This window comes from Pleurodeles waltl, chromosome 1_2, assembly GCF_031143425.1.
Source record: "Pleurodeles waltl isolate 20211129_DDA chromosome 1_2, aPleWal1.hap1.20221129, whole genome shotgun sequence".
Classification (NCBI taxonomy): domain Eukaryota; kingdom Metazoa; phylum Chordata; class Amphibia; order Caudata; family Salamandridae; genus Pleurodeles; species Pleurodeles waltl.
In genome coordinates, this window is record NC_090437.1 from 310,112,806 (window position 1) to 310,132,935 (window position 20,130).

At 45.1% G+C, this 20,130-nt stretch overlaps 1 protein-coding gene across 1 annotated transcript in view; it reads right to left on the bottom strand.

Annotated features, from left to right (window-relative positions):
• The window catches only part of HSDL2 (hydroxysteroid dehydrogenase like 2), a 184,853-nt gene that overhangs the window by 33,592 nt on the left and 131,131 nt on the right, over positions 1-20,130 (bottom strand). The window contains exon 10 of the mRNA XM_069238664.1: positions 13,361-13,483. Within this exon, the coding sequence (XP_069094765.1) occupies positions 13,361-13,483 (123 nt within the window). The remainder of the gene's footprint in view (positions 1-13,360; positions 13,484-20,130) is intronic.

The window sequence follows — 20,130 nt, forward strand, 5'->3', positions numbered from 1 at the left end:
TATACTTACAATGCCTGCACAGATGTGCAGATCACTGACTTTGGAATAACCAACTTAATGCCTCTTTTTATGAAGCGTGCCAATCGCGGTTGACAGGACTGTTAAAATCTCAATGGCCAGTGGGTGGCGTTGTATAACCAGTCACACAAATATAAGCCGCTCTATCCCAACTAAATGACAAACAACGTGCTGTTGTGATTGGGTATGTTATCTATCATTAGGGAGTTATCTTTTGTTTTATGTGTGAATTGTGTACCGTGTGTGGTTGTGCAGTGGTCCAAGCTTTGTTGTGTGTGGAGGGAGGATATGTGGTATTCTCATTCTTATTGGTTAGGTTGACATTCTTTAGACTATTAAGATGGTTGTCTATTGGCTATCGTTATTTATGTTTTAGAATGATGTATGTGTGGGTATTAAACAATAAGTCAGGTGGTCCTGGTTCCTGGGCCTTTTTAGTGGCAGCTTTGTTTTCCTCTTACCTTCAATAAAACTAATTTGGATACACTCTACAAGCGTTTGAATATAATTCAAGGAAATTCACAGAGGACAACGCAAGACTGTTTGCGGAGCCTCAGAAAACTATGAACTAAAACAATGCTTTGTTCTGTTTTCAATATCTCGTACAGATGACCTTTTCTGAAAACTGACACTATTATGTACTTAAGATTTAGGACTTGCTGTTCATATTCATGCTTTAAGCAAACCGGCAGGAAAATGTATTCCTTACAAGAATGGGATGATACCCCTAATCCTTATGATTTGCCTTGACTCTGCATCTGCGGATTCGTGAATATTTTCTTCTGCTTTAAACCATACCTAGTCTAGAAACCCTAAACCTAGTATTCCCTAACAACTCAGGTGAATGCTTTTCTACAATACTGTGACTGGTAGGAAGACGAACATTTTCACATCTTGGAGTTTAACTTGAGTTTCTTAAACACAAGAGAGGTTTAAACCTTTGAGGTGTATTTCCAATTCTGCAGAACATATCCAAGATTATCTTTAAACACTTGCTTAAGACAAACCCTTAGGATGGTCCATGTCTAACTAGGTACACTGAGAGAAAGAGGGGTAAGGAGTCAGAAGAATTTGGAAACAATGCTGATCTATGGTTTATACTCTAGAACGGGAACTAAATCTAAAAAGGCCAGGAGACAAAAATGAGTTGTTCTTCAGTCACCACTGAGCGGTGAGAGAGCATCTAACCAAGACTTGAGTGTCTAGTTTATTCATTTTAAAGAATGGATAGCCCTCACCCACACATGACGACAAACTTCATCTTTGATCCCACTTCTCTTTGCAAGTGAGCACCGGATTCATGGGGTGGGCTCCAAATAAGATGGTGCACCTCTGCAGTGGACATGTGCATGTATGCAATGACTTCTGCCTATGCAGGTTAAATCTGCAGCATACTGAGAAGAATCCCAAACAATTAAAAATGCTTAAGGTTGACAAAAACTTTATTTTTCAGCCTTTGTTAAAACCAAAAGGATAAGTTACTTACTTTGGCTATTGCCTTACCTGGTAGAGACAGTATCTAATTGCAGATTCCTTACCTTAGAATTTCCCCCATGCGCCAATCTGGATCCAGAGATTCTTCTTTAGCACTACCCCTGCACGCTATTAGGTGGCGTGCATCGGCTCTGTGTCCGTCAGTTTCTTTTCAAGACTTTCCACGCCAGAAGAGCAGACCCATGAAGAACACTGACCACTGGTGCATCAAAACTAGGGCCCTAAAAGGGAGTTCCTCTCCCTAGAAATCAGTTTGCAGAGCGAGGAGGATGGGTGGGTCGGTAAGGAATCTGCAACTAGATATTGTCTCTACCAGATAAGGCATTACCAAAGGTAAGTAACTTGTCCATCTAATAGAGACATCTAGTTGCAGATTCCTTACCTTAGAATAGATACCCAAGCAATACCATCCCGAAGGTGGGTCTGGGAACCAAGATCATACTAGAAAGTCCTGCAGATTCAAACAGGCAAAGTGCCATCCCTACGGACCCGACTGTCCAGATAGTAGTGTTTGGTAAATGTGTGCAGAGATGCCCACATTGCCACCTGACATTTGTCGGGGACTGGAACTCCACATGCTAATGCAGTGGTCACAGCTTTAGCTCTGGTAGAATGAAGACTCAAACCCCCACGGTGGTTGCTTCTTAGCCAGTGTGTAGCACATTTTAATGCAGAGTACAACCCATCTGGAGAGGTTTATCTTCTGCACTGCCCGACCTTTCTTTGCACCCACATACCCACAAAGAGTTGATCATCTACCTGGAACTCTTTGGTACTTTTGGGTTCAGGCAGTGGAGTCTCTCCTCTTCCTTAGAAGGATGTGGGGGTACGTAAAAAGTAGGCAACAGATTGCCCTACATGAAAGGGTGTAACCATTTTTGGCAGAAAAGAGGCCTTAGTGTAAAGCAACACTTTGTCACGATAGATAGAAAGGTGGGATGGCTTAGACGGCAATCCCTGCAGCTCACTCACCCTGAGGGCAGATGTGATGGTTACAAGGAAAGCTGTTTCAAAGGGAGAAGTGTGAGAGGACAACTGTGGAGAGGCTCGTAAGGCGTGCACACCAGAAATGTCAAAACTAAATTCAAGTCCCCTTGGGGCATAATGAATGGAGATGGAGGAAACATGTGTAAGGCTTTGAAGGAGCGTATTTCAATAGGGGACTTAAAGAAGGTTGATCAGGCAACCTAAAAAAAAAAAAAGCAGAAACTGCAGACAAATTACCTTTGAGAGTGCCCATAGCAGAACCCTGCTGGGCCAAATAAATTATAAACAGAACCTCAGAGAGAAGGGCAGAAAGGGGTTCAACAGAACTGTCTGTAAACCATGTCACAAATTTATTCCAACAACAGGCGTATACCGTTTTGGTGGAGGGATGCCTGGCTGCAGAGACTGGACAGGTCCGGGTTGAGAACCCCCCCAACCCTGCTGCTGCGAAAGATGATCCTGCTTAAGGGGCAGTCTGATCGGAAGATCAATGGCCATGCTCAGTAACTCGGGGTACCAGACTAATTGCTCCCAGTCTGGAGCCACAAGGGTTACTTGGGCCCGGTCGTTCTTGATTTTCTTAAGAACTCTGGGCAGAAGTGGTATGGGCAGAAAGGCATACACGAGACCTGATATCCACTCGAGACAAAAAGCGTTGCTAATCGATTACTGCCTTGGAAACTTCAACACGCAATAGTGCTGACTTTGCACATTATCTGCGGAAGTGAACAGATCTAACCAAGGCTCTCCCCGCTGTAAAAAGAGACCTATTGCCACCTCCGCCTGTAGATGCTATTCAATGATTGACTAAGCATTGTCAGCTGAGTTTGTCTGCTCTGGCATGATGTTCCAGCCATGTCCAGAGGCACAAAGCCTCCTGACAAAGGGTGCACGACCCCACACCTGCACTACCCTTTCCTTGAGAGAGGGAAGAAATGCATTCAGTGCTAGTCTGATAGCACAGAGCTCCAACAGGTTGATGTGGAATCCGGACTCCGCCAGAGACCAGATGCCTCTGATCTCCACCTCTCCCAGATGGCCGCTCCAGCCCAGGAGTGAAGTATGCCACTACTATCAGATCTGGTTAGGGAAGGAACAGGGATCTGCCTCTGACCCAATTGCAATTTGTTATCCACCACTGCAGATCTCGCGCAGTTCCCTCTGAGATCTGGCCCACGTCAGATTCCCCTGATGCTGTGCCCACTGGAACTTTAGGATCCACTGCAGAGCCTGCATGTGCCATCTGGCACTAGAAGAAGGCCATGAGGCCCAGCAGCCTCAGTCATTCTCACTGAAAACCAGGATAGAAGCTGAAACATCTGTATCATAGCCTGAATATCCTGGACTCGCCGCTCGGGAGGGCAAGTCCCAGTGAATGCAGCAGGTCCGCCATAATCTGTAGGTGGGAGACGACAGCCTGGAGTGAGCCTACCTTCAACAGCCAGGCATCGAGGGAAGGGAAGACTGACACCGCTGACCTGCGCAGATGAGCTGCGACCATCATCATGGCGAACACCTGAGGGGCGCTGGTAAGGCCAAAGGGGAGCACAGTGAACTGAAAGTGCTTGTGGCCTACCATGAACCGCAAGTAATGTCTGCAGGTAAGCAGGACAGGAATACTGAAATAAGCATCCTGTAAGTCCATTGCAACCATCAAGTCTACGGAGTCCTTGGCAGACAGAACATGAGCCAGAGTGAGGCACTTTGAATTTCTCCTTCTGGAGGAAGAGAATGAGGGATCGAAGGTATAGGATAGGGCAGAGGCCCTTGCCCTTTCTGGGTACCAGAAAGTAGCAGGTGTAGCGAACACGACTTTTCTCTGGTACAGGAACCATCTTTATGGCTCCCTTGGCCAAGAGAGCCGTAACTTCCTCCCGCAGATGTGCCAAGTGATCCTCTAGCATCCAATAATAGAATGGTGGCATGGATGCCTCTATCCATGCCACCATCCTACGATCGGATGACGGGCCCCTCTGTAGTCTCGAAGGGGAGGGAGTATAGCCCATTCGGACTATCTGCAAAACCCACCTGTCTAATGTGACAGATTGCCCGCAGATGATGGCTTCCGACTGGTCCCTAATAGGGAAGAGTCACACTAGGAAGGTTTGAAGGCAGCTGCACAGGGGGCGGCGAACTGGTCGGACTGCTGGCTCTCTGATCCACAAGGGTCAGGGATCCCAAGTCCGTGGCCACGCAGAGGCTGGGCAGCATGAACAGCACAGTGGCTGGATGGGAACGGACGTGGCTGGGCATCTCTTCTGTAGCCACAAAAGGGACAAAAAGCAGTCTGAGGGGGATGAGGGGCCACCATGAGGCCCAAAGACACTGCCGTAGCATGAGAATCCTTGAAGCGCTTGAGCGCCAAGTCTGCTTTCTCTTCCAAGAGACGGGTGCCATCACAGGGCATGTCCATAGGGTTGGCTTGGACATACCCTAAAAACCAGACCTCCTCAACTATGCATGGCACTTAAGGGTCAATGTTGATGTAACCGCTCTGCCTAGTGAGTTGGTTGTGTCCAGTCCACATCAGATCGTGAACTTTGTTGAGTCTCTCCCATCAGCAACTGCCTGGCAAAGTGCAGCCCAGGCCTCCTCCAGGGGCTGTGGCAGCACCTGAGCAACAATATTCCACATCATTTTGGAATAATGGCCCAAAAGGCATGCAGTGTTCAGAGACCGCAATACCAGGCTGGCAGAAGAAAACATCTCTCTCCCAAGTGTGTCCAGCCTCTTGGAGTCCCTATCCGGGGTGCAGAAGGGAACACGCTATGGAAGGTAGAGGCTTGGATGACCAAGCTCAGGTGTTGCGTAAGGAAACGTGGGTCACCCAGAGCACGGCGATGGGGGAGGGCAATTTTTCTGTTCACAGGAGTTCCTGTGCTGGGTTTGGAACAGGTACCCAGTAGGACATCTGTAAGAGATTCATTAAAGAGGAGCAGGGGTTCGGAAGATGAAGCACCTCTGTCAGGAGTTTTGCTCTGACTGCCACCGAAAGCAGCTCAAGGTCCAGGACCTCATCTTCTCCTAGCACCACAGAATATGAAGCACTCTCCTCCATAGCCAGGTTAGGAGGGGAAAGCATGCCAGTATCTGGGGAGGTATCCAGACCACTGGCTTCACCCGAGTCCGTCTGCCAGTCCATAGATTCTTGGAGATGATATTACAAAGCATCCAGCGACGTCTCCCATTCCTGGACATAACCTAGCCTATAGGTACCAGACTCAGGATCTAACATAGGGGCATGGCCCCTGCCGTATGACGCCCATCTGGCTCCGTGTTGGAGTCAGCAATGAGGATAAGGACGGCGTTGCTTGGGGGCGGAGGCAGCACTGTAAGCGTTGGCATCAGGACCGGTGTCGGGGAAGGTCGAGGTGGTACGACTGATGCCGGTCCGGATCAAGCATGGATCCCTGGATACCCCTCAGAGCCAAGGCTGAAGCTGCCGGCGTGGAACCCAAAGGGGCTCCTTCCGACTCTGTGGTGCCCGAAAGCGTGCCAGCGTAGTCAGACTGCCCAGGAAAGAGGCGCATGGCCTCACAGAATTCTTTAAGTTGGGCTCCGGCTCCCGGAAACTTGGGGAGGCACAGAGTCAACCCGGATGCACGCTCCGGCTCCCTCATCTCAACAGACGAGGTAAAGTCAAAGAATGCTTCGTCCTCGACTTCTTCTTATGCCCCAACTTACCCAATTGTCCGGAGGAGTTGGAGTGGGGTGATGAAGATGGAAGACTCCACGACCACTCCCGGGACCCTCCCCTTGACTGGGACCTCAGGATGCATGGAGTCAAGCGTCAGGCCACCATCAGCTTCAGGGACTGCTCCCTCAAAGCCTTCGGATCCATGGCCTGACACTCGGGGCACGACTTCGGATCATGGTCTCACTCCAGTCACCAAAGGCACACAAGGTGCAGATCCATCACAGACATCACCCGATGACAGGAACTGCAGGACTTGAAGCCGGTCTTTCTAGAAGACATCCCTCGACGCACTAGAAATTGAACAAGTCAAAAAAAGAACAGTCAAAAAATGACTGAGGGGTAGGTTTTTCTTCAGATCATCGCTGGCTGACGCGGAAAGAAAAGAACGGACATCAGCACACCGGGGTGATGCCTATACAGGACCTGCTATGTCATATCAGGCACTGACTAAGACGCCAACTGGCACGGAGCCGATCAACGCCATCTAACAGCTCACAGGAGTACTGCTCAAGAAAAAATCTCTGGATCTGCACTGACGCCTGGGGGAAATTCTAAGGTAGGGAATCTACAACTAGATGTTTCTATCAGATGGCAGCTTTACAACTATAAATGTTAATGTGTCAACATGTTCCATTTCAGTCCTAGCCAAATAATGGTCTGCAGCTTTTCATCACCACCTGAGTATACTACTTTTGCTTTTTCTTTTTTCACCTTCCGTTCTCCTTTTCCACGAACGGAGCCAAAAATCTTTCTTCTACTACTCTTTATATAGAGTCAAGTAATTGCTTACTTCATTAATATTTGTAGCCCTTTTTTGTATAACATCTGCCCTGATTTTTGTTTAAAATCTGTTTTAATAAGCTTCCACACAAGAAGGGCCATGAAAACAGTCAGAAACAAATTGTCTCACAAATGGAGAGCTGTGGTTCTATTTATGTAAACGTCTTGAAGTTTCTGGACGTTAATACTGTGCAGTGTTACCGGAGATGAAGAAAAGAACAGATGAGGAAAAGATGTCAAATGCTTCAAGAAGTCAGGTGCTGGAACAATTTATACTGACCAGGACCAGATTTCGATGCCACCTCACTGTAGAATCTGAACCTGGTAAATCAGCACAGGAAGCTAATCAGAATTAAGAATCTCATTGCTTTTAGAAAACGATTCTTATGATCTGGCGCTGTAGGCAACAATGGCCACAAGGTATGTCCTACGAACATGTCTGATTCAGTTTGAATTCTCTGGAAATACATGATATCGCCCATCAAGCAACTAAGTTCATTTATGCTCTGAGGCAGGAACAATACCAGAACCCCACTTCCTTGCTCTTTGACTGTGCTCTCCTGAACAACTTTCTGACAGCAACCAATACCTCAAGGCCATGGAGAAAAGACCAATGTGGTCAAAGGTTTAGTCCAGAAGAACCAAAAGCTCAAGCTGAGCAATGGTAGAAGTTCATATCTCTTTTTTCTTCTAGTTAAGGAGATTTTTCTCCAGATGAGACGAACCTGGAGCCATGACAACAGTATAAATGGAACGTTACTTTATCTTGGTCAGACTTTTTGAATCAGAGATGAAATATTTAATAATTTGCCTCTCAATTCAAACATCAGACTGTCACCATCCAAAAGGTAAATGTCCTTGAAGGTCACTTATAAATGATCCGAGAACAAAAATTCCTCTTTCTATTCAAATAGTATTTGAGATGACATATAGAGAATGAAGTGCCTTCTTGACTAAAGTGTATGGAACAGGAAAAGGAAACAAACTTTAAGACTAATTGAGAAAAACTTTCAGGGAGCCTTTGGTATGAACCCCAGGTTTATATGCAGTATGAGCTTGTTTCTATGCAAACAAAAACTCCTTTTATGGCACATGCCTGCATCTCTCTGACTCGCATAGCAGATCTAAGGAGTAACATCAAGGAGGCCTATGAAGAAAGAAATGTGAGTTCAGTATTGTGGACAGGCTCAAAACGAAGTTTCACAATTTTCCATAAGACAGTATTTAGCTTCTACGGAATCACTAGTTTCAGGATTGAATGGAACAACATGAAGAGAACTCTCATAATGCCTTGTTAATTCCAGCAACATGGAATTGTAGGTTCTTTGGAATCTCTACATCACTGATAGATTAATTCTAAGTGAATCACATTTGAGACCTGACCAATCAAACAACAGCTGAAGAGGTTAATATGTGCATTTACTGATAGTCACACACATGGTAAAAATATAACCAGTTCTATTTATTATTTTTGTTTAAATAAAAGAGCCATGGCACACGTGAAGAGTCAGGGCGAATGTTGATGCACCTAAATTCTAAATGCTCAGCAGTCACTGTGTCAAACATTGACATCCAGATTAGAGATGAAGCATTCTGCCTACCTCCCTGAGCAGCGGACTGACCTTGAACCTCACTGAACTTAAGGCCAGCCATATCAAGACCGTAAAGCAGAACTGTCTTACCCACAGTGGGTACAAGAGAGTAACCAAACATTTCATACTTGTTTATTAAAGGGCTTTCTCTTTTGTCTATAGGTACTAAAATCTGCTGGGCAAACATTTTATGCTTTTAAGGGCTGCAATGAGATCCAATAATTACCTGAAAGGCTTTTGTGGAGTGTTGGGATCCAACTCACCTTTATGGCAACTGTTTTCTGAGGGCATCTGCCACTTGGATTTCTCATGGGATGCGTTCAACAGAGTGCTATCGTTTTGCTGAAGGCAACACAACGGAATTTTGGTGTCTTGAAATTGACCTGATGATCATGTGCAGAACCCTTTACCCAAGGCAAGAAAATCTGAAGTACGAGGCGGTGTTTGCACAGTTGTTGAATACTGACAAGTCTGATGGTCTATTTGGAGGCGGTGTTTGCACAGTTGTTGAATACTGACAAGTCTGATGGTCTATTTGGTGCCTAATATGAGGTATTTAGAGCATGGGGGCAGGTTTATGTGCAAGACTATACTTCTCGCCTTTTGGACTATTGGAAAAGACTACTGATATGTTCTGGAATGGGCATTGTCTTCACTATGCATGCATCAGTGGTGCATGCTGATTTCTAACACCTGTATCCCCCTCAGCTCATGTTTTTATCTACCTATCTATACCTATCCCACATTCCAATGCTGTAGATGCGCATGATGCCATTGCCATCACCCATCGCCAAACCACCAGTCCCTGATTAATGCTGCAATTTTAACCAAGGTCAATAAGAGAAGCTGTGATCATAACTCACAACTCTGAGCCAAATTTGCACAAATACTATCTATACTTTATCTGTTTTGTGAGGCAGGAAAGCTGGCACTGCTGCCCTTCTTGCACCTCTTCCGTGTGCGATGGGCAACTGCAGTAATCATTTCCATGCATAGACTTTTTGTTTAGAGGGAAGCCTTAACCTCTGATACCGATACTGTAAGAGAGGAGCGTATACGCGTGTGTTTGTGAGAGAGCAAGATATATATATATATATTGAGAGATAAAGATACAGCTCTGTTGCTCATTTCACACCTTTTCTGCGTGCCTAACAGACGTTGTGAGAAACCTTTTCCAACATAAAAGCATTAAAAAACTGACTTTTGTCAATGAGTGCTAACCTTACCACCCATGGGTGGTGTCAGTTATTTTTCTTTAAAATATGCATGCACCTTTGCTTGCATCTTGTACATATGAAAGTGGTGTAGCCAGTAACCAGTTCTTGGACCTACTCCATGGTCATTAATCCATTTAATTGGAGGCACCAGCGAGTCAGCCTCATCTTAGGGATCCTGGCCAGTCTTGGCAACCTACCCTGCATTATCCTCCCTTAAGTATCCCATATTGCCCCCAACCATGCACAAATGTTTTCTGGTGTGCCATGCTGGTCTGCTTAGCATTTTGTCCTCTATGGAAGAACGACCACACCATTTGTCTGGTTACCTGACTCATGAATGTCAGGCAGTGAGAAACCTTACAGAAGAGTCTATGGGTCTTATGCTGTACCCATGCTGCTGTGCTCGCCAGGCACTGGATGAAGGCAAGAAAAGTATCTCTGAAACAAATCTGCTTAGTCTGGGGAATCCTCTTGTCAGTCTGGCTGCAAGTTCATCAGCTCTCCAGCCAAGATGCAACCACCAACATAGGTAGCTGTTGGCTGTGTGAGCTGCTCCTCCTATTGTGGCTGGCCTATGAACTAGGCCCTCAGCTGACAGTAAGGAACAGCTTATGCAGTGGGCCGTTCTAAGGAATATGTAGGCATACTGTCCCCTCACCTACTTGTTATGTTGGGGAAGACCACAACTTTTGGAGTTTTGTCCCTTTCACTTAAAGGCTATTAAAAGCATTTTTCAGGTGCCTCGGAAGGATGCACCTTCTTGTTGCTATTTAGATAGGCTGTATCTACGTCTCCAGATGTGGTCAGATTTCTTAACCTCCTGTTTGGGGGGGAGAGAGGGAGAGAGGGAGAGAGGGGGAGAGAGGGGGAGAGAGGGAGAGAGAGGGAGAGAGAGGGAGAGAGAGGGAGAGAGAGGGAGAGAAAGGGAGAGAGAGGGAGAGAGAGGGAGAGAGAGGGAGAGAGAGGGGGGGAGAGGGGGAGAGGGGGAGAGGGGGAGAGGGGGAGAGAGAGGGAGAGAGAGAGAGAGAGAGGGAGAGAGGGAGAGAGGGAGAGAGGGAGAGAGGGAGAGAGGGAGAGAGGGAGAGAGGGAGAGAGGGAGAGAGGGAGAGAGGGAGAGAGGGAGAGAGGGAGAGAGGGAGAGAGGGAGAGGGGGAGAGGGGGAGAGGGAGAGAGGGAGAGAGAGAGAGAGAGAGAGAGAGAGAGGGAGAGAGAGAGAGATTTAACTGTGGAACATGTTAATTTTTTGGTGATCCACCTAGTCGATAGTGCAATTCTATATCATTTGCCATAAGTCACTTACTTTCCCTCTTGGTTTTTATCAGTGAGGGATTCATTAACAGAGATTATCAGCAGCTGTTTAACATTGGTCACTGCAATAGATTTGTTGTGAAAGGGTGAGAATAAATTAAATCATTTGATGGTTTCACCAGTCACAATATACAATCCTCAGGCATAGTTGCAATATTTTCAGGGGCGATACGATGTATAAGATAGATGGGCTTGTGAGTAACCCAGTTTAGGTCTGTGACACACAATTATATCCGATGAAAGAATTCTTGTCCATGAGTTCCCATTTTTCCTTTTGAGGTGGGAGTTTGCCTCGAAGTTGCCCCCTTACTGTACCATTCTGTGTTTCATCTTGCTATGGATTTTAATTTCATTCATGTATTTTTTCTTACCAAGTAAATACTATCCACAATGGCTGACCCAATCTATGAGTTAAGTGATGAGCATTAAGGACCTCTGTAATAGGCTGAAATGCTCTCCTCTTCTGGAGGGATGTGATTCACATCTCAGTAAAGGTAATCAAGGCGCCATCGAACTGAAATTAGTCTTTCGTCTTTGTTACTGCCATAATTTATTCTTTTAGGTGGTAATGCTGAACTCTGGTTAGGATATCAGGAGGAAGTGTGCCTCCTGATGGTATGTCTGCTGTCTTATTAGTTCTGTCCAGTTCAATCAGCAGGTTGTCCTCTGCTTCAAGGTCAGAACCAAACAGGTCCTGAATTAATAGTCTATGTTATTGTCCTTGGTGCTTTGAGGGACCCCTCTGATTTTCACATTACTAAAAATAGAAGAATTTTCAAGGTCTTCAAGCATTTATTGGAAACTAATGTTTTGTACTATGAGAACAATAACTTCCTCTGGGGATCTATTGTTACTGGATTCCTCTAAATGAAAGACCCTTTTGCCCATTTCATTTATGTCCCTCTTGACTTCTTGAAGATTTTTGCCCTAATCTATTCTTTAGGCTGGCAATTCGTCTTTGAATTCCTTTGAATAGTTGAACCATAAAGTTTTAGTAACCTCAGGGTCTTCCCCCTCTGAAGTGGTGTACAAACTCCCTTCAATCAATGGGGTGCCACTTTTCATTTTCTTTTGGACTCTTTCACCTGAGCGTTCCAGTAGTTCCTTACGATTTGTTTTAACTAGACATTTTTGTCACTGGTGAGCAGCCCAGATTCCACCCGCAGGTTTTAACAAGATCAGATTATGGACTGTTCTTTCCTTTCATGCAATAAGGTGGCCCAGCTGAGAAATAGTTTCCTCTCAGATACTATCTACTGTACAAGTGTCATAAAATACCAAAAGGGACTGAATTGAGGAGGCTTTGTGGGACAGTTACGATACATCTATTGTTGAAGGCTGTACGTACATGGATGGACTATGGTACTGTTGTTTACTGCAGGGTGGCACTTATACATATTACTTTAGATGGAACACTTAATAGATGTGGCTGTAGGGCTGGTAAGGGATAGATGGTGAGGCACCTTGTGAGTGCTCCCATACAATGTGTCAATCTACATTCAGAGGTGGCCAAATGTGATGGTATTTGTTGACCACTGATTATCTGTAGTCATTTTATGCTTTTGTGCTGAAAGTTTAAGTAAAGGTAAAAAATGCCTAACAATACAAGACATGTTTTCAAATGAAAACTGTTTTCTAACTGTGATACATTGAAGCACGTCATGAACAAGATCAGTGGTGCTGCAAAACGGAACTTCTAAATTTCTTTGAAATCTTAGAGAAGAGGATTTCAGAGAAGAAAGAATAGTCTGATGCGTGTTATCTGCAGGTAATGTGCAGCACTTGGACAGCCTGGGGAATGTAAATTCACTATGTACCCCTCTCTACAAAATATATTACTACTATGGCTAGATGAGTCCCAGTGTCAAGGTGCATAGTATTTGATCGGATATTCCTGCCCCATTTTGACAAGCCTTCTAAACCCTTCACAAAGGATCATCTACTAATCATAGTTGCTCTGGACATGCCAACCTCCAACACCACACAGCTAAAAAAGAAAAGCAGTTTTCTTGGTTATCAAACACACATGGATTGAAGTGAAATAGGCATGTACAACAAGCCCCTAAACAGTGAAAATCTCAATGTGCATCTTACTGTGCTTTGGTTGGATTTCCATAAATCATGCAGATGGCAAACATGCAACCAATGAACAGCTTGTGTTGTAAATCATGTCAGGAAAATGCTAAAGTAACCACTCCCAATATAGTTTAAGTTCTTACTACAGATATTTTTTTTGATTAACACAAAAAACACTAGGTCATTCTCACCTGTAAACATCTTCACAAAATCATCTCCATTCAGAGTCATGATGACATCTGCTTTAACAGAAGGCTCTCCCTTTCCTGCACAGCCGCTCTTGTTCTTCAAGTCAATGTACCAAGTACCTTCATCTGCAAAAACAAAGAAAATACATTCGTTCAGGAAGGCGTCATTTATTTTTTATTATTATATTGCAACAAAAAATGTTTGTTCCTGGCCACACAGACCACATATCCATGGTGATATATCAACTGAAAGTAGACATTTTTTTAGAAGGATAGAGCGAACCAGGGATCAATGCATGTTCATTTGTAAAAAAAAAATGAACTAGGTCAAACCAACAACACTAACAAAAAAGGCAGTCTTGAGAACCAGACTTACCATGCGTAATCATATACTTTGGCAAATCACAGTATGACACATTTGTAACAACAGTTCGACCAAAACAGAATACTCTGAAATCAAGAAAGTCCTACCTTTCTAAAAGAGGGAATGCAAGCTTATGCAGTCAACAAATCATTTTATCTGATGTGCAAATAACTGTTTAACATCAGGCCAAAATATATAATGAAGTGAGTTAATGTAGGAGCGTCTTAGCTCAACCAAGCATTGCATAATAATTATTCTTGACCTTTTAAGGTAGGGATGAGTTGGAAAATCTGGATGATGACAAATCAATGACTACCTGCCTGAAAAGAAGGCGGAACAAAGATTTTTAAAAAGTATACACTTCTTAAGGATAGCATACAAATGTTGCAAACGTGATTCTTGGAATCTTTGAAGTTCCCTTTACAGTGATACATTTCTGACACACATGCACCTCTATGTCGATACATAATACTGTATGTTGACCATAGTAGCTGAGACTTTTTTGCCACATGGCAGGGAAGACCTATTATTTTGAGTCATGATTATACTTTCATGTTGCAATTTTATTGCTCCCATAGTCACATCTCACATCTTTGCAAAACATCAGTGTTGTCTGTTCTTGTGATAATATTGCAGATATTTTCCATGTATGTATGATACTACCTTACTGAGATCACATTAGACTTTTTGTTTTAGGACCTAATCACTCCGTTGATCAAGTTTTGTCGCATCAGCTTGATGCCAGCATTATTTTCCTTATAAATAACAATTGTGACCATGTCATGGCTGAAAAAGGGGAAAAAAAAAGAGGGAGAGGGGAAAGATGAAGCACATTCCAGAGCTGCCAAGGATATGAACAGAGACGAGCAAGGGAGGGACATGAATATGTTGCCAACATTTCTTTGCAGATGTTGGCAGGACCTCAAATAGAATTAAAGGTATGGTTTCTGCACAGGGGTCTCTAGCAACTACATATCTTAGGATGAAAATCAATGCTGCTAGAATGCGTCAGCTTTAGAACTTGAAAAACCAGAAGAGGAACCAACACAAAGCGTTTACTTGGCGCATAACTGCATTGCCTGAAGAAGTAGTAAAAGCAGGTTGACTTTTTAATGCATAAATCCTATAAATAAATGTTTATTTGTTATAATACATAGTCTAAAGAGTGTTTTCTAGGAGTGAGGAGCTGTCCCTTTCCTTTTCTCTCTTCTCACTAATGAAACCCTATATTAAGCATATATGGGCACTGTGCACTGGACATAGCCAAGAATAGATAAAGCCAATTACTTCTGTGCAATACCATTCTGGAAATGGCATCCCTGGTGACTGCTGAAGGATGCATTGTGGTTGCAGGTGGAGATAAGGAGAAAAGCCCTCCATCAACATGTGAGGGGGTGGAGAAAAATCGAATTAGCAGCACTGGAGCATCACTACTGATGTTTTGCATTATGGGTGCTCGGATGATGTCCTCTCTGTAGCATATGGCTTTCAGAAATAAGAGGAATGTGGTTAGGTCAATCCTTTGTACGTGTGAGGGGTTGAGACGATGATCCTGGGTGGGTGAAGAATTCGCCAGATGTTTAACTTTCTATTTTATGAACAGCTTGTTTATGGAAGTGGGTAGGATGAGCAGCTGGCATTCAAAATACCTCTTTGGTTTTACCCCTCGGAAAAGATCTCTCTCCCACACCTCAATCGTTCACTCACTCCACCCACAGAAACAAAACCAGCATTTTAAGAAAAGAAAGTCATACCTCATTCCCATGTGAAAACAACAGGCAGGCCTCTTACAAAGTATTAGAGCCATGTTATGGTATGGAGATTTGGAGAGCACACCATCACCCTGGAGGTTATCCTGCTACTGAGCAGGTGTGAGTCTTGCTGAGCAGGTGTGAGTCTAGCCAAACTTGGGTCTGGGATTAATAGAAAAGCAGGCAAACAAGGCATTTTCAATCATCTATCTGCACAGGAAGTTGCATCACTGGTTTCCCGACCAACGTACCCTGTGCTTCTACCTCCTCCCAGGACTTATTTAACAGCAGCTGCAGTGCTGATGTGCAGCTGGCATGCCTAATGGCAAACCCATCTGTGCTCGCCTGCACCTGGCCCGGATTCTCCCCCTAGCCATGCTACTCTGCTGAACTCTTCCATGCACTTAACCCCTGCTGCCGCCGCTGCACTGCTGCCTTACCGCACCACAGAACTGTTCAGTTGCACTTCCTGCAGTTCTCATCATTCTCCCATACCCTACACACCACCAGCATCCCACTCACTCACACAGATCAAACACCAATCAAATACGCCACATTCGCATACATGCTCTTCAACACTCGCTTGCTCACCAAATATGCCACAGAGACATGGGACTTTATGAATAACAACAGTCTAGACCTGCTCTTTCACACAGAAACATGGCTAAACCTAACCTCAGCACCGGACATTGCTGCCATCCCTGTGGCCAAAAGATTGTTAGGCAAAACCATCAGCACAAGCCTGAAGGTGAAGTTGCCATCATATTCAAAAATACTATTAGCCTCACCACCTGCACGGACACCCTCACCAGCTAGATGAAACACCTCATGTTCTAGATACACATCACAGCCAGCTTTTCCCTGGACAGAACCCTGGTATATAAACCTCGTAGACCTGCCTCAATTTCACCAGCAGCATCATGGCCAGCACCTTCATCCTCCTTGGAGACTTTAACTTTCACTTAAAAGACTGCACCAGCTTCAACTCTAGGGCCCTTTTAGAAAACCTCACAAACTTTGGCCTCACCCAGCAAGTCACTGGAAACACCTGCACCATCAGACACTCTCAATAAGCAACATCACAGTTGACGAGCCCGCAACTATGACCTAGACAGACCACACCATTGTCAGTTTAGGTATACCCATCCAGCACCATCACAGACCTATTACCCGGACCTAGAAAAGCATCTCAGACAAGGAGAAGGGTTTCTACCCTCTCCGAGTATCGGCCTGAGCACAACAGCAACTTGCTGAAAAGCCATCAAAAACCTCAACAGCTGGATCACCGCATGAGCCAACACCTTGGCTCCACTCAAGCACATCCCAACGGCAAGAGCCCGACCACAGGCCAGCTCGTACACAGAGGAACTCTGGCAGAAGAAACACCACGTCAGCACAAATGGAGAACTAGTCAAGACACTACAGATAAAGACATCTTCAAATCAGCCCTAAGACGCTACCACCAGTAGACACGGAACACCAAATGCACGCTCTTGCAGATCGCATTGACACCAGCACTAACAGCAGCAAGGAAATCTCTGCCATCAAAGATTTCACCACATGTCCTGCTGCCTCCAGCAACATCACTCTCTCACAAGACCTTGACGGCAAGGTCTCGGAATTCTTCTGTAACAAAATCACCCCATTATATACAGCAACCTCCACTCTCAACCGTTACTATTACAACTCAACTTCCCATCACAGCCGAAGAATGAACCCTGACCTTGTGGACTGCCATCACCAATGTTGAAATTGCCATTATAGTAAAGACCATCCACTCAAGGGCATCATCGGACCCTTGCACACATCATGCTTTCATCAACGGACTCCTACCAATCAGTGAAGCACTAACACCCATCCTGAATATCTCCATCGACTCCTGGATACCTGGAAACATGACACCGCCCAAAAAAAATAAGCTGCTGACGCAGGCACTCCTTACATCTACAGACCTACCTCACGCAGGCACACTTTATAACTACTGACCTATCTCCACCCACCATACCCAGCAAAGGTCTTAGAGAAACTAATAACAGACACCTCAGCAACCACCAGCTACCCGATGCCATGCAGTCTAGATTCAGGTTCAACCACAGTACTCTCCTACGCAGACGATACACAACTCATACTCTGCCTCTCAGACAAGAACCTATACACAAGAAACAAGTTCACCTATTGCCTGACCAAAGTCACTACCTGAATGAAAACCAACTGCCTTAAGCTCAAAACGGACAATACAGAAGTAGTGAACACCCCCCCATGGGACTACAACTGGTTGTCGGCCAAACTCTGACCCATAACCAGATCCCACGTCAGGAACCTCGGAATATTCCTTGACAGCAAACTGGACATGAGTGCACAAGTCAATGCCATCACTGCATCCTGCTTCCACACCCTGAAGATGCTGAGGAAGATCTTCAAATGGCTCCCAAGCAACACAAGAAAAACTCACTTGCACCCTAGTTACCAGCAAGTTGGACTATGGAAAGATCCTCTATGCCGGGATCACTATGCAACTCACTAGAAGACTGCAGACCATTCAGAACTGAGCAGCCAGACTCATCCTCAACCTCCCACACCTAAGGAAACTACACTGGCTTCCAATACACAAACACACTCAATTCAAACTCCTCGAACACACATTAAGGCACTCCACAGCTCAGGCCCCGACCTATCTGAGCAGTTGCTCCCACTTGCCAACATCCCACACATACACAGAACCAGATCAGTAGGACGAGGGCTCTCTTATATCGCACCAAAAACGCGGAACAACCGCCCTCTCCATATCAGATCATCCTCCTCTCTTCTCCAATTCCACAAGAAGCCGAAGATCTGGCTTTTCAATTAACCAACCTACTATAGGTAGAATTAGGCACACAGACGTGCTAAGCACCAGGATACCCTTACAAATACACAGAACTTAACAGGTGCTTATATGTAGTAGCAGGTCAATCCACGCTTTTGGAGCGAAGTAGAAGGTATAACTTCTGGATCTGGTTTTCTGTATGCACGGAGTGCGTACAAGTAGGAGTCCAGATGATTAGAGGTGTATGGAAGGTTTCTGAAAGCAGATGCAATTGTTGAGGGAAGCTGGCCAGTGTTATGTAGTTCCTTGAAAGTGTGGGTGAGTTGAATGGTGCTTGTTTGTGTATTGGAAGTCAGTAGAGTTCCTTCAGGTGGTGTGATGTGAGTGCAGTGTTGGAGTTTGAAAGTGATACTGGCTGCCTAGTTCTAAATGTCCGGCAGCCTTCTTGTGAGTTTATTTTCTTCCTGGCACATAGGGTGTTCCCGTAGTACAGCTTGTTTGTGACAAGGCTGTGTGTAACGGTTTTCCAGGTGCTGATTGGGAGCCATATGAAAATGTTCCTCAGCATTTTCAGGGCATGGAAACATGAAGTGGTGACTACGTTGACTTGGGTGATCATGTCAAGTTTCCTGTTAATTATGATCCAGATGTTCTTGGCATTGTCGGTCCTTACTCTGTTGGCCACTACATGGAGTCCCACAGTGAAATGTTCTTCTTGAAGATCACAATTTCGGTCTTGTCGGTGTTAAGCCTGAGACAGTTGGTCTTCGTCAAACAAACAGACAGAGAACTTTATCTGTGTAGTGGGCGTTTTGTCTGTGAGGGAGAGAATGAGTTGCGTGTGATCAGCGTAGGAGAGGACTTTGATGCTGTGACAGCAGATAATGCTGGCTAGTGGGTTCATGTGTGCATTGAAGAGTCAGGCTCAGGGAGGATCCTTGTAGAACTTCCCAGATGAGGTCACAGGTGGTCAAGGAGTACAGTGCCAAGCTGACTCACTAAGTTCTTCCAGTTAGGAAGAAGCAGATCCATTCGGGTGAGTGTGGATGGAATCCGCTGTTGTATAGGCATTGGATGAGTATCAGGTGGGAAACTGTATCAAATGCTACAGAGATCCATAAGGACCACTGTGTCTCCTCCATCTAGAATCATACAGGTGTCATCTGTGGTGGTGTGGATGGCAGTTTCTGTGCTGTGGTTGGGTCTGAAACCAGACTAAGTGGTATCTGAGTTGTTGGTTGCAGTGGTGTTCAGTGAGGATTCTGTTGATGATTTTCTCTAAAACCTTGGCCGGGAATGAAAGCAGGGAAATAGATCTGTAGTGTCAAGCATTGATGGGTCTGCAGAGGGTTTTTTAAGCAATGAGAGGATAGCTGCGTGTTTCCAAGCATCTGGGAAAGTAGCTGAAGATGTGGAGGCATTCAGAATGGGTGTGTGCATGGAGCTGATGAATTGCAGACCTCTGGAGTAGGCGTGGTGGCCTCAGGGATCCAATGGGGCCCCTAAGAGGATGGACTTCATGGTGGTGGTGGTTTCTACTGGGGTGGTGACAGGTTGTGTGCTGAGCATTGGTTTGCTAGATAAGATTGGGATGTGTTTGTCAAAGTCTGCCAGGTCCAGTTATGGGTTGAAGTTGCTGTAAATGGCAGTTATTTTGTTGCTGAAGAATTGAGATTGTTGCAGAAGTCTTGCGAGGGGGTGATTGAGTTGGAGGTAGCCACTGGTGAGGTGAAATCCTTCATGATGGCAAAGCGTTTTTTATTTCTATTGGTGCACGCATCAACTGTGCATTTGGCAGTCCACACTACTTGGTGGTTGCACCTCAGGGCAGATTTCAACATGCCCCTGTCTA